At 49.7% G+C, this 21,406-nt stretch overlaps 8 protein-coding genes across 8 annotated transcripts; 4 read left to right on the forward strand and 4 right to left on the reverse strand.

Moving 5' to 3' along the window:
- Positions 1-206: 206 nt before the first annotated feature.
- N7517_004100 (putative C6 transcription factor) lies at positions 207-2,450 on the forward strand (the record flags this gene model as incomplete). The annotated part of the gene is made up of 1 exon (XM_056721830.1): positions 207-2,450. The coding sequence occupies one exon, from the start codon at positions 207-209 to the stop codon at positions 2,448-2,450; it is 2,244 nt and encodes a 747-aa protein (XP_056578080.1).
- Positions 2,451-3,540: 1,090 nt separating this feature from the next.
- Positions 3,541-5,381, forward strand: N7517_004101 (cytochrome P450; the record flags this gene model as incomplete). The annotated part of the gene is made up of 7 exons (XM_056721831.1): positions 3,541-3,715; positions 3,763-3,895; positions 3,948-4,139; positions 4,186-4,337; positions 4,394-4,620; positions 4,668-4,939; positions 4,994-5,381. The coding sequence occupies 7 exons, from the start codon at positions 3,541-3,543 to the stop codon at positions 5,379-5,381; spliced, it is 1,539 nt and encodes a 512-aa protein (XP_056578081.1).
- Positions 5,382-6,274: 893 nt separating this feature from the next.
- N7517_004102 (cytoskeletal protein-binding protein SLA1) lies at positions 6,275-9,753 on the reverse strand (the record flags this gene model as incomplete). Its single annotated transcript, XM_056721832.1, has 4 exons — positions 6,275-6,300; positions 6,360-8,951; positions 9,039-9,465; positions 9,511-9,753. The coding sequence occupies 4 exons, from the start codon at positions 9,751-9,753 to the stop codon at positions 6,275-6,277; spliced, it is 3,288 nt and encodes a 1,095-aa protein (XP_056578082.1).
- An 801-nt stretch (positions 9,754-10,554) lies between these two features.
- N7517_004103 (PRKCSH domain-containing protein) lies at positions 10,555-12,091 on the reverse strand (the record flags this gene model as incomplete). The annotated part of the gene is made up of 2 exons (XM_056721833.1): positions 10,555-11,916; positions 11,978-12,091. 2 exons carry the CDS (start codon positions 12,089-12,091, stop codon positions 10,555-10,557), a joined length of 1,476 nt encoding a protein of 491 aa, XP_056578083.1.
- A 784-nt stretch (positions 12,092-12,875) lies between these two features.
- N7517_004104 (pirin family protein) lies at positions 12,876-13,994 on the forward strand (the record flags this gene model as incomplete). The annotated part of the gene is made up of 1 exon (XM_056721834.1): positions 12,876-13,994. The coding sequence occupies one exon, from the start codon at positions 12,876-12,878 to the stop codon at positions 13,992-13,994; it is 1,119 nt and encodes a 372-aa protein (XP_056578084.1).
- A 497-nt stretch (positions 13,995-14,491) lies between these two features.
- On the reverse strand, positions 14,492-16,544 carry N7517_004105 (uncharacterized protein; the record flags this gene model as incomplete). The annotated part of the gene is made up of 3 exons (XM_056721835.1): positions 14,492-15,998; positions 16,056-16,359; positions 16,409-16,544. 3 exons carry the CDS (start codon positions 16,542-16,544, stop codon positions 14,492-14,494), a joined length of 1,947 nt encoding a protein of 648 aa, XP_056578085.1.
- Positions 16,545-16,822: 278 nt separating this feature from the next.
- Positions 16,823-18,199, forward strand: N7517_004106 (uncharacterized protein; the record flags this gene model as incomplete). The annotated part of the gene is made up of 2 exons (XM_056721836.1): positions 16,823-18,090; positions 18,154-18,199. 2 exons carry the CDS (start codon positions 16,823-16,825, stop codon positions 18,197-18,199), a joined length of 1,314 nt encoding a protein of 437 aa, XP_056578086.1.
- A 703-nt stretch (positions 18,200-18,902) lies between these two features.
- Positions 18,903-20,893, reverse strand: rad7 (uncharacterized protein; the record flags this gene model as incomplete). Its single annotated transcript, XM_056721837.1, has 4 exons — positions 18,903-19,930; positions 19,986-20,151; positions 20,212-20,769; positions 20,816-20,893. 4 exons carry the CDS (start codon positions 20,891-20,893, stop codon positions 18,903-18,905), a joined length of 1,830 nt encoding a protein of 609 aa, XP_056578087.1.
- Between the last annotated feature and the right edge of the window lie 513 nt (positions 20,894-21,406).

Genomic DNA, 21,406 nt, shown 5'->3' on the forward strand with positions numbered 1-21,406 from the left:
GGATGAATCCGCTTAGTCATATAGTGGAGTCCGGGGAACGCAAACGCCCGCACTTAGCGATCTTCAACATTAAATTAAGCCCCAGCAATGACTTGAATCAGCCCAAATAGCTCCCGGCTCAATCGGTAGATATCTCACGCCTCAATGATTACCACCGAAACTCTAGAGTGACCCGACCTGTTCACCATACGAGCGCGGCGATCGGCATGCCTCGGGCCAGTACTACCCCGGGAGCGCGGCTTCGTTGCCGTCGAGCCTGCGACAGCTGTAAAAGGCGAAAACAGAAATGCAACGGCGAACAACCATGTACAATCTGTGTTCAGAGGCACAAGGAGTCAGAATGCCATTTCTCGGATCGGCCCGCACGCCTGCTCAAGCCAGACCCCAAGGACTCGACGATGTTGCTCAGCGAGCGCGTGATAGCATCCCCGCAGCGGGAAACGGCAATGGATCGCCTTTTGAACTCCCTCGAAGATCAAGGAATGAATATGGAGCGCCAGGAAAAGGATGAGAAGGAAGGGACTGCTCCCGTGCCAAAAGTAGCGCGGCTTCTCCGCGACGGTCAGGGAAAGTTTATGTATATTGGTGATTCGGCGAGTTTGTCGTTTTTACAGAGCCTGCGCCGTGTCGTTACGTCTTCCATTGGCCGGTGTGAGTTCACCGAGGACAACTCGCGACACTCGATGCTTGAGGCCTTTCAGAGTAACCCAAGCACTCAGCCCGGAGCTCTAGTTACACCACCAAGCAACGACGAAGCCCAACGACTGGCTCGTCAGTTTGTGCTTGCTACCAGCCCATTGTTAGACTTGTTCGACTTGGAGGAGTTCCACCCACGGCTAGCTGATTGGGTTGCAAACCCTTCGGGTGACGAAGATACCGTTAGCTCTATCTTCTATCTTGTCCTTGCCATTGGAGCGCAGGTTTCCGATATTGATCAGACGGTAGCTGAACAATATTTTGGCAGTGGTCGTCAATTGGCGTTCTCGGCCTTTCAGGAAACCCCCAGCATACACACCATTCAATCATACATTTTGGTTTCCATGTACATGCTCGGCGCATGCAGGCGCAATGGTGCATTCATGAATCTGGGGGTTGCGCTACGTGCCGCCTACGCGGTAGGAATCCACCGCAAGGATGCAAACGCGCTCTTTTGTGGGCGTGAGCGCCGAGCGAGGGAGCGAGTCTGGAAGAGTCTTCGAATGATGGACCTATTCCTCAGCGCCTCCCTGGGACGCCCTCCCGCAACTTCAGACTATGACTATGACATACGCGAAGATGCTCTTATATCAGGAGAATCACAACCCCATTTGACCACAGATCAGCAACTTTCTACTGCGGTGATCTCGCTTTGTCGAATATTCGAACGGATCTTGACCGATGTGTACATGAAGCAAGTCATATCGATCAATGTTGCTGAGAAGATCTCCAACCAGCATCGAGCTTGGGTTCGCACCCTGCCAAAAATTCTCAAAATGCAGACTGAGCGCCTCGAAAACAAATCCATGGAAAGCAGCCTAGCTGCAGCTCATGTGTTCGGGTCATATTACTGGTCGATCATCCTCTTGACACGGCCGTTCCTCATATACCGTGTCGCCCAATATGTCAAAGGCAAAACCGATCCAACCTCCGAAAATCGAAACGGAAGCTCTCGGGTATCCTTGTTTGCGGATGCATGTGTCTATTCCGCACTCCGAGGCCTAGACGTGGTCGACGATCTCAGCCATTATACCTCTCTTCCACGTCGACTACCCTTCTTGATCAACTCCGTTTTTAACTCTGTCATCGTCCTCGGCGCTGCATTCTTCGCCGACTACGACAATCTCCTCCCCTTGGAAGAAGGAATGAACAAAGCCGAGCGGTTCCTAGGGCTATTCGTCCCGCACGATCCACACGCATGCCGTTTCTTCCAGATTATCAAGTACCTCCGCGCTGCTGTAACCGAGTACGTTTCCCGGCGAAATCGACAATGGATGAATAGGCGCAGCAAACAGGTCGATCAACTCTTTGGCCAAGTAGGCGGAGACGAGGATCGCAACTCCCCAGGAGCTCCACCTTTCACTGGCCCAAGTGATATTCACTCATCTGAATCTGCAGCTGCAACTGCAACTGCACTATCCCCTACCTCCCCTGACAAAATGCCCGCTGGTACTCCATCCTCCTGCCTCCCCTCTCAACCACTCCCTCAACCCCAATTTTCAACCGACAACGATGTTTGGGAAGCCCTGTGTAATGGCTCAGATCCCACCGCAACGTTGTCCTACGATGCAGCCATCTCTGCGTTAACCACCTCGGGCATCCCGGTGGGCTGCTCTCCTGGCGGGACTATTCCTTCCGGTCCGCCCCCGGTGTCCGGCCCATCTCCGCTTTCTGACGTGATGTTCCCGAATAATGGTCTATTGTATATGGCTGAGGATCTTCCGGTCTTTGGAATCTGGGGGGATGAGCCGTGATTACCCGGTTTCGAATTGTATTTCAAAAGTTAAAGATGGAAGGCGTACTGGCGTAGATCTGGTTATGATGCTTATGATTGGACGTGTTCATTGATATATATATATACCCCCAAGGGCGAATCGATTTATTTACATGGTATATCCCTGCAGAACAGAATGTACGGATTGGTCAGTGTTCAGCGACAAACCAAATTGGGACAAGTATGCATATGTCTTTGTACCCAATTTTGGGCTATTGCCATTCTTATTTGCGTTGGGGTGCCGCTTTATGAGGGCACTAAAGGTCCTGGTCTTGAGTATATGAATCTATTCAGGTAGGAAATTATAGATTTTGATATGTCAGGGCCGATATGGACCAAGGGAGCCCATAGTACCTAGTTACCCAGCCATTTTTGATTCGGTAAATATAACATCTTATTCGGCGCAAGAGCCACACATATCTGAAAGAGTGATCACTTAGCAATACCCGTAATACTAGTGGTATGGAATGTAATCAAACTGAACGAATCCAAAATCTCATAGTACCAGATATGAAGTTGAAGGAGCGTAAAAGAAAAACACTTTAGATACAGAAATTCGATAATGCTGACCAGCGACTGCTATAACGATGTTTGCTGTATAGATACCAAGTAGGTCCAAACCCATAGTTCGGTTCGTAGAGCATGGATTTTTTGAATCGCTGATCTTTGAGATAGGCGATGTTGCGAGACCGTAGGCAGCCCACTCAGTGCCAGATTGCAAGGTGTAAAGTCGAACCTGGGTGTAAGAAAGGTCCTCTTTGCTGATCCCATATTCTGGGCCATAATAGAACCTCAGTACTTATGGAGAACATTGCAGTTATAGCAACCGAAATAGGTCGGAATATCCCGCCTATAAATAATGTAATATGGCCATAATATAGTCATAATATCTTAAAAAGCGGCAAGGTGCGAGAACTAAAAGGGCAAATATCGGCCTGAATCTGAATCTATAAGTATACACAATATATGGATTTATACATGGATGATGCATATGATATATATATCTCCCCCTTATTTGATGGCATTTACTTCTTTTTTGGTTCTCTACCTATTTTGTTAATCTCCTTGCCATGTTATCAACCGTCCTAGTGATCTTTGCGATCATTCTAGTGATTCTGACTCGCAAACACAAAACTAATCTACCCCCAGGACCGAAAGGTAAATTCCTCATTGGAAATTTGTTGGACCTTCCCTCGTCAGGAACACAGGAATGGCATCATTGGCTGAAGCATAAGGACCTCTACGGTATTATCTCCAGTCCTGGTCCGTTTGACAAAAGCTGAACCTCACAGGTCCTATCAGCTCCGTCACCGTCCTCGGTAGGACCTTAATTATCGTCAATGATCGAGACCTAGCATTCCAAATCCTAGAAAGGAATTCCGCAAAGCATTCCTCACGACCACATCTCGTCTTTGCCCATGATCTGTACGTTGGAGTTCCTCTCTTTCGGTGATATATTCTAAGATGGAATCCAAAGAGCCGGATGGGGCAAGTTACCACTTAGTCAAGACAACACACCGCTTCTTCGATCCTATCGTCGCGCAATCACCCGAGTGATCGGAACGAGAGAATCTGCGGCCAAATTCAATGGTCTGCTCGAATTAGAGGCGAGACGGTTTGCATGCCGTGTTCTGCACACGCCGGAGAAGTTCATCGATCATAACAGGACGTGGGTATTTGGTGTCTTTTGGAGATATTTGCTTACTCGAATATAGCTCTTCTGGTGCTTTTATTTTGAATGTCACATACGGCTATTACGTCGGCCCTAGTGGTGAAGACCCTTTGGTACGCCTGGCCAATCTTGCAGTGTGGCAGTTCGCCGAGGCTGCCATGCCGGGGGCGTGGCTGGTTGATTTCATTCCGGCCTGTGTGTTCCCCATATCCCGGGTTGAGCCATACCGTGCTCATCTGCTCCTTATACAGTGAAATATGTCCCGGCATGGATGCCCGGGGCTAATTTCCAACGAGTGGCCAAAGCACACCTGCAGACTATCACGAGTTTCGCAGAGAGTCCGGTTGCATTCACCAAGTCTCAAATAGACCGGGGCAAAGATAGACTGTGCTTTGTTTCGACACTTCTCAGGCAAGGCGAAGATGAAGAAATCGTCAAATGGTCAGCGGCGGGAATGTATGGCGGTGGATCCGATACGGTACGTTCCTAAATCCCATATGCATTTCTCCTACTCATACCAGATAGACTTCTGCAGTTCTAGAGGGGTTCTTTTTGGTCATGATGCTGTTCCCGGATGTTCAACGCAAAGCGCAAGCCGAGATGGATGAGCTGTTCGGCAAGCCTACTTTGCCATTGGCGACTGATCGAGAAAGGCTGCCCTATGTGGATGCTATCGTCAAGGAAACGATCAGATGGCACACTGTCGCACCCATGGGTATTCCTCACAAAACGGACGAAGACGATATCATCAATGGCTATTTGATTCCCAAAAACGCAATCATTCTACCGAATATATGGTATTCTCATCCGCATCTGTATGCCATCGTTGCTGTGTTAACATATATCTCTAGGGCATTCAACAATGATCCGACGATATATCCCAATCCCCGTGATTTCCGCCCCGAACGATTCCTTTCCGATCCAGTTCCTCTTGAGCCCGGAGATGTAAGCTTCGGCTTCGGCCGCAGAATTTGCCCTGGGCGTTTAATTGCTGAAACTTCCATCTTTCTCACGATTGCACACACGCTGGCCGTCTTCGACATCAAAAAGCCTGTAGAAAATGGTAAAGAAATCGAGCCCAATGTCTATTGTACACCGGGCCTTTTGACCCATTTCGATCCTTTCGATGCGGTTCTTACTCCACGAAGTCAGAAGCATGCACAACTCATAGTGGATTTCGAGAAAGAACATCCCTTTGAGACGGGGGATTCGGAGGTCTTGGCAGATGTCTATCATTAACTAAATAGAGGAAATGATAGTAGATCGCCGAAGCATATATGAAACTTCGAGAAGACGCACAGAACATCTACCCCCATCTAGACCAGCTCACTGAACCAGCCTATCCTCCCCGGTCCTTGGTCGACGACCATCGAGCAGCATACACCGTGATCACTGCTTGATACTTCTTACAAACACTATTCTCTGTGCACTGAATTCAGAAAACGTCATGCTCGCCTAGAAATCGCTAGTATCACTAATAGTTGGTGAATCTTCCATTCCACGGCTAAATCACACATGCTTGATGTGAGGCTGAGAGGCAAGAGAGAAAGGAAATGGCCCTTTGAGTCATGATATACCTCCATTTATCTTTACATCATTCATAAGAGTTCGATCTGGGTAGTGCCTAGACAGGGTTACTACATGGAGTAGACTGGGCCAAAATGCCGACAACCCCATGGATTATGTATGAGCTGGCAAGGTAGAGAACAAGAGCACAAAAAAAGTAACCAAACAAAAGAAAAGCGAGAAAGGGCATTCACATAATAAGCATCACCATGAACAGGTTTATATGACAGTAAGCTAGAGACAACGAAACATGCAGGATATGAGAGGCCTAATCAGAGTCACAGAGCACAGGAAAGGAATATGGGTAGCTCGCTAAGTGTGGGGGTTTGCAAGGAGAAAAGAAGAGGATTCGTGGCATGAGCTTCGATACGCGCTGCGTCAAAACGGGACCAGGGTCATGATATGTACACGTGTCGATTCCAAGGGCACTGGTTCGAAGGGGCAAGCTGCGATATGTGGAAAGAACATCCCAGCCTCAGAGCAAAAATTCAGGGCAACATAGAGGGAATTGCCAGGAAACCAGGATTATATACGCCAGTCTAGTATGGACGAACACATAAAACAGATTAGAAGCCGAACGGATTATTGGGGGCTGTGGATCGAGTTAGCTTTTGTTACTTATATCACCTGTAAGGGTAAGAAAACACTCACTGGCTTGCGAAAGATTGGCTCTGAGTCCGGTCGGTTGTGGCTCAAGCTTCTTGGGGCCGTCTGGCTTGACACCAAATCTGATGGAGGGAGGCGGTCCGGTCTTCTGTGGCGACAGGGGAGTGGCTGTTGGTTGCTGGGGAATTGGCGGCACAGGGGGCGGAGATGTGTAGGACTGGTTGCCGTAGCCATTGATACCAGTGGGTTGCGGTTGCAGTGCAGGAGGAAGGACAGAGTTGACACCAGTCTGCATTGGTTGCTGGAGTTGCCCGTATCCACCAAAGCCTGTGGGCTGCGGCCCAAGTCCCTGGAACCCAGTTTGCTGAGGGGCCATGTGGTTACCATACGGTTGTTGCTGTTGCTGCTGCTGCTGGATACCGAATTGGGACTGGGGAGTAAAGGCTGTGGGTTGCGGCATTAAGCCATTCTGATATGGGTTTTGACCCATATATCCTGTCGCCTGCGACTGCATCGCAGCTTGATAACGCTGCTGGTTCATTTCGCTCAAACTCTGGCCAGGAGGAGCAACCGGAGGACCCGCCTGAGGAAGGCCCGTCAGTTGAGCCTGCAATGGAGGAGGACCAAAGGAGTTTTGCTGTTGCGAGAAGTTCTGAGGTGCGGACAGTGGGCGTTGCGGAGGGGGAGGCAGAAGTGAATTTTGTCCAACTGCCTGAGGTGCCTGAGGACGTTGCCTGGCCTGTGCTTGGAACCCGGTATGCTGAGGGCTGAAACCTGGTTGATGCTGTCCTATCTGTGCCACTTGGGCAAATAAGCTAGGAGTGGCACCTGTTTGCTGAGCCTGTTGTACAGGTGGTGATTGCACGGCAGTGGCCTGCGGCTGTAGGGCAGGCATGGGCGAGGCAGGCTGTGCAGTAGGCTGAGCCGGTGTCGGCTGCAAAGGAGTTTGAAGCAAGGTCAGATCCGCCATTGCCCCTGTTGGCTGAGGAACCTGAGCTGCCGCGGGTGGAGTCGGGGTGGCTGCAGGTGGCCGAGCAGGCTGCTTCGGCTGCTTCACCTCCCAAGCATCATCTTCAAATCCGGCAGCAGCAGGCTTTTCAGCTGCCGCAGGAGGTGGTGGACTCGCCGAGCTATCTGGTGACTTGGGTTCGCCTCCCTGTCCGAACGCTTTAGGATCAACCTCTCCGGCTTGGACGTTAGGTGTTGGTCTGCCCCTGCGAGTGTTGTTGCGAAGCATACCACCAGGCCCGGAAAATAGACCACCTTGGCCTCCGTCCTCACCATTGCCAATGACTTCCTCACCACCGAAACTGACGTTTCGAGGCTTGGACTTGTCCGGTGTACGGCCATATTTGGCATCCAAAACTTTCATCACTCGCAAGGTATCACCCAGGTTCAGACCCAAATTCTGAAGCATCTCAGATGTAATATCAGGTAGCACAGATTCGTCTATCGCATCCTTGTTAAATGACTGTGCATATCGCTCACAGCGATGTGGCCCAACACCAGCCTTAAGGAAGAAGTCGAACCAATCGTAATCGGAACGTTGCACAGAAGCCCCAGACTTCGAAGCCCCAGATTTAGAATCCTTGTTAAGCGCAGCTCGAGGTCGGATGCTTGAAAGAGGCTTGTCCTCATCCAGTGAGACGCCGGCGACCTTCTCCACATGCTCGAGATCCTCGACAGACATTTTCGAGACAGGAACGGCAATCTTGATACCGTTCACCTTGTGAAGCTGGATCTTACCATCCTGAAGACCTATAAACTGGGCTTCCACTGTGAAGTCCTTGGTCCGATCCGTCCACTTGCGCACTTTAGTTGGATCGGGCTTCGACTTGATTTTGCTGTCGCGCTTGCTGTGACGGTCCGATGAATCCATCGAGTCCGTCCGTGACTTGCCCATCGCAAGCTTGGACAGCCGCATCTCCTCCATCCGGTTCTTCTCCACGCTCGACAGGCCTGGTTCGTCAGGCATTAATGGCGCCTTTGGTATCAACCCTGTGACTTCAACGTAACTGCTGGGGACAACACCCTCCGTGTTGTTCTTCAATCGTCGCACCATCCACCACTCTTCGGATTTGGTATCATCAAGGACGATGACCTCGTCACCCACAGCTACTGTAACTTCATCATCGCCTTGCGCCATGAAGTCATACAAGATCTGGCCCTTCTTCGGACCGCCACCTTCCCCTGCCTCGATCACCTCGCGCAATCCTTCTGCCCGGTAGGCACCGGCAATCTCACCGAGTGCCGCTGCAATCTCATGGGCAGTGTCTTTAGCACCTGCATGGAAATCGATGCTCTTGCTAGGCTTGATGAGATCAACAAAGACGTGCTTTCCTTCGATCGAGTAATGAGTGAGCTTCTCCGCACTCCATTCTTTTTGGCGATCATCACCTTCAGGAGAGATGAAGATGATTCCAGTAGCCATATTGATTCCCAATGTAGTCGGCATCTTCTTTCTCTTGCCCATAACTTCAACCATCTCATTGATGTTGTAGATATGATAGCCGGAAGGTGACCGAGGTGTCAACTCACCTGCCCGGTTGTAAAGGGGGAGATGCTTTGACATGTGTCCCCATAGACGGCGCCGCCTGCTGAGGACGGGGTGGCGGACTTGGGTCAGGCGCATAACGGCTTATAGGCGAGGGTGCATGTTCCGAGGGGGGTCGGCGCGGCAGACTAGGCGGCGGGGACTCCTCGCGGTCCTCTGCTTGATCATACGATGGCCGGACAGGAAGACTGGGTGGCGGGGGCTCATCTCTAGTCGTCTCGGCAGAGGCATGCTGCTTGTGGATGATACTGGCAATCGCAGCAGCGGCGGGGTTGTGAGACATATCAACTGGGGAGCCGGCAGGCGATGCCTCAGTTTCTTCCGGGGCAGTATGTGTCGGCCGCTGCGGAAGCGTCGGCGCGGCAGGCTCGGCTCGAACAGAAGGTGGGGGGGGACAATGGTTGCAGCGGATGCATCCTCGATGATTTCGATGTAATTCGACGGCGCAAATCCATACTCCGAGTTGGTTCCAACCAACGTCCAATCCGGATCCGAGGTGTCGTACACCATCAGCTCAGCATCTTCTGAGAAGGAAACTTCCTCGTCAGTTTGTCGCGTGTAGTCGAAGAGGGCGGTAGCTCTGTGCGCTGGTCGAACCTATTTCATCTAATATCAGCAATTGTTCAAGCAGCGAGGCCGTACGGGTGCATTCCATCGGTGGAGCTCCGCAGCTTCAACGAGACTCACCTCTTCAACATAGTTGTTAGGGACTAGACCTTCAGGCTCATCCTCATCCTCCCGTCCAGCCTTCTTTTTAGCCCTCCACCAGTCATCGTCCGCATTCTTGTCCAAGATGTAGAGGAGGTCGCCCTCGTGAATCTCGAGTTCGCCCGCTCCTTGTGGCTGGTAGTCGTACACAGCCGAGTAGACACCGATAAAACCCATTTCGGAAACTGATCGCACGGGACCTATCAATTACAATCTGCTGCAAATGGCAGCGTCTCAACGTGCCAACTCTAGGTTTCGTAGTGATGTTGGGGATGAACGGATGTAATCGGTGGCTGTTGCTCGGTCAGCCTTGGCGCTTAGTGGGCGGAGCAGGATATGTCGGGATGTGAGATGTCGGAGCGCGGGGAGGTAGACAAAGATGTCTAGGCGCAAGGGATTGAAGGAAAAGAAGAGGAGGTTGGATTAGGGAGAGGGCGGGAAGGTGGGCCAGATAGGAGTTGACAGTCACGTTGCCTTTAATCTATGTGGTTTTGACATTCTCTTCAATTAGATTCTTTGGCGTTTTTGTTATTTTTTTTTTTTTAGTTCTATTACTATTATTTGAATTGATTCTAATTCTCCGGCAAACTACTTTTCTACCTAATATGCCCCTCGACATTGGGGCAACTGACATCTACAATATATTGCTTTTGGTTCTTGATTAGTATAGGATCTAGCCCTGAAGTTGTGTGAAATTGCAATCAGATTGTTTATATATAATATCAGATGTCTTCTTATACTCATAATATGTAGGATTAGACGCGTATAAATATTTATCCAGTGTACCTTGGAAGTTTAGAATGGGTACTCCCGTGGCTGTTGATAGTATAACCATCAACATGGTACATGGAATATGTATATCTAGAAGATACATAGGCAGTAAATAGGTTCCTAACTCAGACACAGGAAAAACGTGAATCATTCATATGAGGCTTGAAAAACGAAAATATCAAAATGTACAAGATTTACTATACAATATCATAGTTCATCTTTGAAAGTCTCCTCACTTCCCTCGCTGTTTTCGGGCTTGTTGGACTTTTTCTTTTCAACTGGCTCTGTTTCCTGCTTCGGCTTTTGCCCAGCGGAATTTTCAGACTTCTCCGACGGCTTGTCGTTCCAAGTGTCCTCCTCATCTTCTTCAAGAACGCCTTGGAATTTGATCACGCCGTTGGTTTCCACAACCTCCAGCGTCCAGTCTTTGCCGTCTGCTTGTTCTTCCAGCAAATTCTTCATCTCTTCCAGTTTCTCCGGATCGATGTCGTACTTTTTCAGAGCCTGCTTGGACATTTTCCGGATCTCGCCATTCTCGCGTTTCGCAACCACCTCCACTCGCTCCTCACCTGCGGATGCCACCCGTCCTTTTTCAATTACCTTGCCCTCCATACCAACAAGCTTGCGGCCTCCAACTTCGATTCCTCCGATAATGGGGAGCTCGGACTGGGCGATATCAGAATCCGCATCCGTAGCAGCATCGGCCAGTTGATTGGCCGTGTACCATTCTTTGAGAGCTTCCCATTCGGTGACTTCGTCAGGCATCAAGATTTCACGGCACTCGATAGTGTTTACCTCATCCTGTCGTGGTGGCAGGAAAGCAACGTCGTCACATAGACGAGGGGTATAAATGACCATAAGGTAAGAGCACGTGGTGAGTTCCTTGATCCAGCCAATGTGATCTGTCGATTGCGGATGGCAATGGAACTGCACTTCAACCTGGCGCTCCCGTCCCGTCAGATCACACTTGGTGCCGCCACGCAGGTGCTGGACCAAGTACCGCGAGCCACCTTTTGTGTGAAGCTCTGCCACATCTGTTTTGGCAGATTGCCTCTCTTCCTCGCCCTTATCGCCGATAAATTTTCCTAAGACAAAGGAATGCGTCTGGGTGTCTTCAATGGGTGGGTAGTGGGGGACACCACGGCCAGCGGGGAGCGCATGGAACTGCTTGACCTGCTTCTGATAACAGAAGGAATAGGACCACCAGCCAGAGAAATAGTATATGCATCTCCCTTCCATTTCACGTAGGAGTTCCAGACCACGATCTGTTGCCCGAACCAGTTCCTTCTGCTCCTCAGCCTTGCTGTCCTCCTTGTCTTTTGTCGTATTATGGTCGTCGTTCGTGACACGTGGGATCTGGCAGAGGAGTCGTCGGTCCTCAAGTATCATTTCTTCGTAGGTGAATGAAGATCTATTCACATCCTCGGGCTGGTCGGTGGAGTCTGTGCTACCCTGGCCCATGTAGACTTGGGGATTCTTCTGGTCATTGGCGCGGGGGCTAGCCTGGGACTGTAGCAATTCTTCGGCGTGGGATTCGAGCACATACTCCTCGGGAAACTTCACTTGATACTTTGGGAAATATCCAACGTTAGACTTGATTCAAATCGGTGCAAGGCATATATCCACTTACCTGGGGATACGCCAGAATATCATCATTTATGTTGAACGGCTGTTTATTTGCCCACACGCCGGAAACAGCACAGGCCAATACCAGCCATGGCGGCAGGCTTGCCGAGTGAACCATCTCTTCAAACAGATCAGATAAAATGCAGGGAACCAAGGGTGACAGTGGAGTCTAGCGGTTGTGGAAGTCAGGTATCGCGAAGCTTCCCCGCGAAAGACGCTTGTCGCAAGAAGCTTCAATTCGGCAATGTTAAGGGGTCATGTAAATCAATCGCATATGGGTATCAATGTAATTATATAAAAACAGAAGTAAACAAATTTCCACGACTGGAATGAATCAAATGCCTACACAGTAGGCAGTCCGCACACGTTTGACAGTGGAGAGCAACACCTGGGCAGCTGCTCCGTGGCCTTATCTGATAACGCCTAATCTACAGTGTACAGGTTGGTAGCAGATGCATATTGCAGAATGCATGAAAATAGTCGTTTTTGAGATGTATATAGGGAAAATATCTAAAACCACATTGGATTTTAAATCTACGATCTGCATATGTTATATATCCATAACTTATATCCACTGAATTACTTACAGCTTATAGATCCCAGGTCACCTGATTTGAAATGCTGAACTCAGCATTAGGTACCTCATTTATCAGGTACACATACTAACCACATTTGGTTAGCTCTTTGCTTAGCGGCTGCTGACGGGGATGTTGGTAATACAAGCCAAGCCATTTCATTGGCCGGACCAGGCTGACTGATGTCTTGCAAAGCATTGGGGGATACCTGTGGACTACTACAAAGAGTATTCATGAGATTGACTAACGCTGACAGTATTTTCTTTTCTAAGCAGAACATTCTACTCTTCTCAATTCTTTCGCATATAAATAGCCCTCATCTCATCCATGAAACTGCTTCTCCCACTTTTAATTTGCATCACAGCACTCTTCCTAGCCTATAACCCTTCTATCAAAGACTCTCTCAAAGGCTCTTTCCTCGCATTCATCCAACAACAAGCTCCTAGCTTGCCACAGTACTTTCATACAAAAAGCATTGTTAATCAGACAAACCACCCTAACCTGGAAACCCCGACTCCAATAGTCTTCCCAGTCACAGACATGTCCGTTCCTCGCGCAATCCGACAGGCATTCCTTGCCGTTGAGCAAGCAGAAGGTGCAGGTGCCCGTGTGCGCCGCTCCATTGGAACTGCCAAGCTCCGCAACTTTAGTCCCTTCCTCATGCTCGACCACTTCACCATCGGCAAGGGCGCCGGCTTCCCGGATCACCCCCACCGTGGCCAGGAGACCATCACCTATTTGTTGTCTGGCGGTGTTGACCACGAAGACTTTGCCGGTAACAAGGGCACCATCGGACCCGGCGATCTGCAATTCATGACTGCAGGCCGCGGCATCATGCACGCTGAGATGCCCCATGAGAACGCAGATGGTAGCCCCAACGTCGGTATGCAGTTGTGGGTCGATCTGCCCCAGAAGCTGAAGTTCTGTGAACCTCGTTACCGTGATCTACGCGATTCGGAGATTCCCCTCGCCACAGTCGATGAGGGCCGCGTCAAGATTAAGGTCATCTCGGGCCAGTCGCACGGTGTTGACTCCGTGCGTGACTTGGCATACACCCCCGTCTGGATCTTGGATATCACTATCAACCCTGGTGGTCGTATCTCGCAGCCCCTGCCCCAGGGATGGAACTCATTTGCCTACACTTTGGCCGGTGAGACTGTCTTTGGCTCGAATGATTCCACTCGCATCGTGAAGGAATTCACAAACGTCGAATTCGAGCAGCAGGGTGACTTTGTTGAACTCTCCGTCCCAGATAATGCTGAAAAGGATGCCCGCATCTTCCTTGTGGCTGGCCAGCCGCTGGACCAGAAGGTTGTTCAGTATGGACCTTTTGTGCTGAATACCCAGGAGGAGGTTTACCAGGCGATGCTTGACTACCAGACTGCGTCCAATGGATTTGAGAGAACTCGAGGCTGGCAGAGTGAGATTGGCAAGCGAATGGGATAAACCTCATTGCTTTTGTTAATTGTTTTTGCATTTTCTTGGGTTATATGGACTATGGTTACATACATTATGGTGTTTGGTGTAAATATATATGACATTGAATGAAGTTCTTTTTATGAATGATTCATCAAGTCCCGGGTGGTATATCACATAGCGCATATTATACATTGAAAGTCGTAGGAATTTTGCCCGTATTCTCTTTCTAGCTATAAGGAAAAAAAATACAACTAAAGACACAATGCTATCTTAAATATAACCTCGGAATGTTTCTACCTTGCTTTGTAATCTAGGTGGCCATGAGCAGCTCTCTAAGAAACCTGATCACCCTAATACTCAGCGCCATTTGATCTCATTTTGCTTCTCCATTATGTAGGGTCCCGACAATAACCTGCTGATTACTGCCCACTTCGGGGATTCCTAGGAGCGAAGGCCAGCTTCGGTGCTGTCTTTATAAAAGTGCGAAACGCTATTAGGGTTATTATTTAACATTGATCACTAAGCTACGAGACAATGACGAGGACGTTCTGTCCTCGCAGCAACTGACTCGCGACCTCTCTTGCTGCATGCACCACCCGATTGCTCACGAGAGATGAATCTGACCTATCATCACAGCAAACAACCCGAGCTTTCCCAATGCTCACCCAGTGGCTGAGCTCTGGCTCCAATGCTGGGTAATTGCGATAGCCGTGAGATCGTGGATCACCCTCGCTCGCCACCTGTCCATCCTTGTCCTGCTGAACCTCCGTCCACGACCCATGGAAAACACCCGGAGACATCGTCACTATTTTCCCCGAGGGGTCCACCAGGACAACATCAATGCCTACGATATCCATGAAGCCTGGTAACAGCGCGATAGCCGCATCTCCTGCCGCTATACTTACTACCACCGCATCCGGGGACTTTCCAATTTGAGAGATTGCCTCTTCCCGCGTTTCGTTCCCAAAACGCGTCTGGAAAGTGCGGACGATTGTAGGAAACGGATGTGGCCCGATCGCAAAGCTAGGGACATAATGGCACTTGTGCAAGTCTGCAATCCAAGACTGAAGTGCAGTGTTGATAGCATCGCGCACCACCTGTCCGCCACCATCGGCGGAAATCAGCTTTCCTCCAAGCTTATCAATATGGCCAGGTAACTCTGGGAACTGTTTGAGGTCTCGAGCTCCCATGAAAAGGACACAGTCAAGTCCCAGTCTCGCGCATAGGGTGGCTGTTGCCACTGCATCACCCTCGGATGTGGTCTCGGCCAGGATGCGTTTTTTGCCCAACCGGCAGGCGAGGAGAATTTGGCCGAGAGTGCTGTAGAGTCTGTATCTTTCTGCGGCGTGTGAACCGCCCTGTTGTAGCCAAAGATTGGCACCCGGGCTGCTGGTACCATATTTAACCTCGATCTGAAGGCCCTCGGACCGACTGGTCATAGCTGTCAAATGGCTTTGGTACTGTCTCCAAAAATTAGAGTCTCCCTGGGAGTTAATAAAACATTGTTCGAGATCCTCCAAAGAGTCTAATAGTAGCTCTGGTACATATTGCCCTCCGTATGGCCCGAAGTGCGATGGGAGGATTGTCTCCTGGGCCAAACAAGGGGTACCTGCAGAGGAATTAACGGTAGGATGATGGATGGATAGCTGCGTGGAAGAACCAATTTCGGATCGACCGGTGAGATACATGCAATAGTTTTCGATGGCTTCAGCCAGCTCCCCGTCTACTGGAGTCCCGTTGATAGTCTTGATAATCTGAGTCCCCACCACCACACCTGGGGCCAAGTCTTGCATGCTAAGGAACTGCTCCCGAGTGCTGACTCCAAGGCCTAGGGCAAACGGTTTGTTTCCGCAGAAGTGGTGTAACTTCTGCAAGAATTGAACGAGAAACACGTTTACCGATGCGCCTTCGCGAGCTGACCCGGTAACGCCCATTCTCGAGAGCACATAGAGATAGGTGTCTGCAGCCTGGCAGAGGAGCTCGATCCGTGCGTCCTTCATGGTCGGTGATATAACGGGTATATACGACAGCCTCGAGATATGTTGGTTTTTTTTATCAATTGCGAGTATTCAGGATTTGAAAACTAACCCTGTTTCTTTGCAAAGTTTACGGAAATGGACCGACTCAGTCACAGGCAGATCTGCCAGAAGAAAGCCGTCGACCCCGACCTGAGCTGCTTCCTCAATTGCTCTTCTAAGCCCATACTGTAAGACCGGATTGCAGTAACCCATGATTACGACGGGGATCACAAGGCCTCGCGCTCGAGCGCGTCCAACAAGACCCAGCGTCGTCTGAAAGTTGGACCCAGCTCGCAAGGAAACGGCATGTGCGTCTTGAATGATGGGGCCATCCCCAATGGGATCGGTAGAGGGTATCCCCAGCTCCACGATATCTACAGCCCGTTGGTCAAATATATCCAGGTGCTATTTTACCAGACTCACCGATACCTCCCCGTTGCATGGCTAGGAGGATATCAACGGTAGCATCCTTAGTGGGATACCCTGCGACGGTAAAGGCCACAGCCGCCGCCCTGCCCTCCGACTGACAATTGGAGAACACCCGAAGCAGGTTCGCCATTGTGAGCTCAAATGAGAGAATTACGGGAGGGAGAGAGAGAGTGCTCTTTGGTACTTTGTAGTTGGCCCCCACGTAACGTGTCTTTACCTTTCGCTGCCCCTGTTTCACACTCCGACAGGGGGCGAAAAATAGAATGCTATAAGAGGTATAGCATGGAGTTTACATATATGTTATCTCACCGTAGGAGCTCAAGTAGTACTGCATTCCTCTATTCTAGAAAGCCTTCTTCCATCTCAAACTCTAGACACTCTGACCTGGGCTCCAGATTAGCCAACCCAATGCATCAACATCAACAGCAAGAGGCAAGCAATAGTGTCCACGAACATCCTGACCTTGTTCGTCTGGTGAGAACATGCCCCCCCCCCGGTCGAAACTCCCGATGCGAACTGACACTTGGTGACGGTTCACTTGCCCAGTTAAATCCGTCCCAACTCCCCTTTTCTGAAAGATCAACTTCCACAGAATGGGAGGCCATTTTCCAACCGTATCTCGCGGCCGCTCTGCAGCGCCACGGGCAGTATACCCAATCAGCTATTGAACAGCATTTGAACTTCTTCACGACCTATGTCGTCGCTTGGATGGGTCTCGGGCCTTCACCCGATCCTACTACCGGTGCTCTCGTTCCTCCTTATCCCTCCTCGTTGACGAACGACCACACCCCTTTCGAGCTCAGCTGCTGCTGGAAAGGTAGCAGGCAGGATGGTCGGGCCATCGTGCGCTATGTGATCGATTTGATCCCGTCCAGCGGCGAGATCTCTCGCTTGGCTGCGTTTCGAGAAGCGCTTCATGTCATGGGCATTCTTGAGAAAGTCTCCCAAGAACAGAATAAAAAGGAAGATACCTTGTCGTTGTATGCATTCCCTTCCTTGTGGCGGGAGATCACCAAAAAGATAATTGACAATGAGCAACAAACACATGTTCAGCCGTGTACTCGGTGCTCCCCGTCCGGCGTCTTCGTGGCGTTTGATCTCGTCGCGAGTGCGGCCTTTGCTAAGGCATATTGGTTATTTCCTGCATGCCAAAAGACATCAACTCTCCTCACATCCGTCGAGGATACCCTCAAAGCAGCCGAGGAAACCGAACCAGCAATGTTTTCCACATTGCTAGAGAATTGGGCCAAGGTGGCCGCACATATGACGGCCAACCAAGACATCCTCCAGCCACGGATGCTGTCAATCGACGCAACCAAGTACCCTGTCCCACGGGTGAAGGTATATGCCCGGCGCATTTTTATCGATTCCAACAAGTTTAGCGATATCGAGCCCCATCTAAGCCTAGGCGGTAGTATCCCCCTACCGGAGCCTTTCCGCCGGGCATGTGAAAGGCTCTGGAGCTCCTTGGTTGGTCCGGAGGATTCTGTGCCGGGAAAAGGGCCCAAGTACAGCCTCTTGCTATATGATATCCCCACCGGTGCGCCAGGGGAGGAGTCTGGTAAGGTGTCGGCAAAGTTATACATTATGTGTCAGGAGATCCCGCGCGTTGACTCGTTCGTCGCGCGGAAGTTATACGATAACTGCCCTCTTCTACAGGATTCAGAGTTAATCAAGTATGTCTATATACTCTGCGCTGACCTCATCCCGGTGTGGGTACTAATTTGTTTCAATCACAGGGAGCTTGCCGCTAACTCGGAACCTACTGCCTTCATATGCGAGTGAGTAATTCTAGGCAATGTAAGGTAAATCGCATATATTGACTTGCTCACAGGATTGGTTTGGCACCAGGGAAAAATGAGACCGAGGTCACCGTCTATTGTAGCCCTTGCTGGTGGTCACGTAAAACATGGAAGGGCTTGGAAAAGGACGGAAGATTGGAGAAAGTTCGCCGGGTGATAGCTCGCTAAATTTTTTGCCAGTATTGCTTTTTGGTGATGGAAATAGGCTAGATGTTTTAGTTGGAAGGTTCATCAGAATTTACTCAGGAGCTACGGGTTGGTGGACCTCTTTAAGTGAAAGGGCTTGAGTGTGGTCTAGCTAACAGAAGGATCTTAGCTTACAATTAGCTATATTATACAATCAGACATAACAGGACACGACATCCCTCTCTACCCTGAGCACCCTAAAGGTTGAGCAGATCCCTAACCATGAGTGCTTAGGGAGTTCGTGATCAGGGAGCATATGGAAATGACAGAAAAAGATCACGAGCTCACTAAAATTCTGCTCAAAATAACTAAAACAGCAAGTAGCCGTTGCCTAGCGTGGTGTAATGTCATATTGAGCTAAGATATATTCCAATAGGCAATGTAAAGTCAGTTTTACCTGCATTTTTTCGGATTCCAGATACATATGCTGGATCACAATATCGCTAAATTACAGAGGCGGGAAAAAGGAAGAAAAATGGTTCTGTCAATCCACCCGCCACTCAAATTGTCTCCGTCTGGGTGATTCCGTCGATTTTGATAGTCGCTCCAACGGTACCGATCAGAGCAAGTCCCCTGGGAATGTGGACATCTCGAATCTTGAAGCAGGCAAAGACAACCAGTCTCTGAAGGGCCGGGCAGCACCGGAAGATGCACTGCGCAAGGTAGTCGTCCACGGCAGTGCTAAAGGAAATATCAAGATATTTGAGATTGGGATACATTTTGCCTTCTGCGAAAACCTGTTCGAACGCGTTGTATGAAACGTGACGGCACGATGAGATGTTCAAGTATTGAATCTTCGAGCCTGAATGTTCCATAAGCGCAACGAACCCGTCAGATGCAAGCCCAATAGGCTCCTCCGGACCGGCAGGATTCGTCATGTCCACGTCCCGGAGGGAGTTCAAGTCGACATAGGTAAGGGCCGGATTAGACCAGCCTGTGAATAACGCGGCTAAACCTTTATCGGTGAAGGTTGAGTTGAGAGTAAGACGAAGCTTGGTCAGATGACGGCAATGCTCATGGATATGCTGTAAAAGTCGATCATCAACCAACTCGAATTCCTCCAGAGATAGAGTTTCCAGCTGAGGACCAACGCTACTCATGATTTCAAGGAGGGGCTCGGTCTTGAGCTCGGTCTCGTGCAGAAAACGCAGCGACAAATGCTGAAGGGACTTGAGTGTCGAAATCCCCTGAAGCATCTCATTGTCGATTTTGTGTAAAAACTTCAGTTTCAGTCGCTGAAGGTTGGGGCAATGAAGGTACATCACTCGAGCTGTTTGGTTATCGAAGGCAGAATCTAGGTTCCACAGCTTGAAGCTCAGGAAACGATGACCAAGTTTCATGAAAAGTTGGCGCCAACAGGCATCGGTCACAAGGTTTGGCCCATCCAGATGGAGATCTCTGATCTCCATATCACGCTCCATCATATAATGGAAAATCTGGTCCTTCATTGGCGTGGTGAACCGAAGGTTGACCCTTGTAAGACGAGGCATGGAAGCCAGGATCTTGTGGTAATCATCCGTGCCGAGTTCTAGCCACTGGTTAGACCTTCTTTGATTCAGAGAGAGAAAATAAATTCGACTTACTAGCACAGTCGAACAGGTCGATGGATGTGTAATGAGGTCGTAAGAACAGATCTAGGGTCCGTGAGGTCACGGCCCGCCTTCTAGACAAGATCTGGCCGAGACGTACTAGCAATGACGGAGGCAAATCACCAAAGTCCTCAATATCATGGATATAATCTGCCACTTTCTATAAGATGATTAGCACTCCTTGCTCAATGCCCTGGAGCCTAGAATGCCATGGACATACCTTGATGCAGGTTTCCAGCAGACTTTGAGTACCATGGGGAGTCAACCCATCAAGTAGATTAGCTTGATTTTGACGTCGTCCGATTCCAGGGCCACGCTTCTTGGCTAGGGGCTTTTTATCATCGGCCTTTTGCTTCTTAGAGCAATCAACACAAAGCAAGCCTCCATTCGGACCGGCCTTGCTGTAGGGGGTCACGGTAAAACGCTTGTCGCAGATCTCACAATTTGCAAGCTGGCCCGGTTTCGGTTGGTTCTTTTCTTCATGGATCTGCAGCGCAAGGAAGTCGTCGTCGTCCTCGTCATCGTAATCGCCACTAAGGCGGGCCTTGCGCTTAGCAAACTCCTTGCTATTTTTTATCTTTGCAATGGCTTGCTCGCGCTTGCGCTTTTTGATCGGGTCCTCCGGTGACACCAGAACTGACGGCGACCTAGAATCTTCAGGTGCATTGGATGATTGTTCAGCTTGGTCAGGCTGGTCAGGTTGGTCAGGCTGGCGCTGTGCCTCGGCTTGCCGGCGGTCCCAATCATCCCGAATTTGTTGGGCTGAGATATTATTTGACTAGAATCAGTCAGCCTAGCCACATCATGGAAGAAAGGCAACATACAGCAAGATAGTCAGTCAAGGCAGAGCGTCTAGAGTTGCGGTTAATCTTTGGGTGATAAGGCGAAGGGAAGCAAAACATACGGGCCCCGAATTCCCTGAGGCTGAGTTGGCCTTTGCCGTCTCCTTCCTGTCCTTTATAAAGTCAGTTTGAATACAATCATGTACGATAGAAATACTCACATGTTGAAATGTGAAAGTGAGGCTCAAAGTCGGTCTGGGCCCAAGTCACTGGACCCGTGGCGATTTCGCGTTTCACTTAACGCGGTCTTATCTGAGATAAGACACGGGATATGGGGAAAGGGGATATGAAGGATATGAAGGATACACCAAGAAAGAGGGAGAGATAGAGAGAGAGAGAGAGAGAGAAACCTTTGATACTTGATGATGTTGATAGATATTTGCCACCAGAGAAAAAAAAAACAAGGTGAATCGGAAGATTCCGAGGAAATTTTCTGGTTCAGGCACCTGTCTCTGACTTCATCTTCTCTCTCCAGCTCCTTTTGATTTCCTTTCCTTAAATTTCCCGGGGAAATCTTTCATTCCCATCTCTGCTTTCTCGTATCCTATCTGTCATTTCTTTTCTTTCCTATCC

The sequence above is a fragment of the Penicillium concentricum genome (genome assembly GCF_028827145.1).
Source record: "Penicillium concentricum strain IBT 3081 chromosome Unknown utg000002l_segment0_segment0, whole genome shotgun sequence".
NCBI lineage: Eukaryota > Fungi > Ascomycota > Eurotiomycetes > Eurotiales > Aspergillaceae > Penicillium > Penicillium concentricum.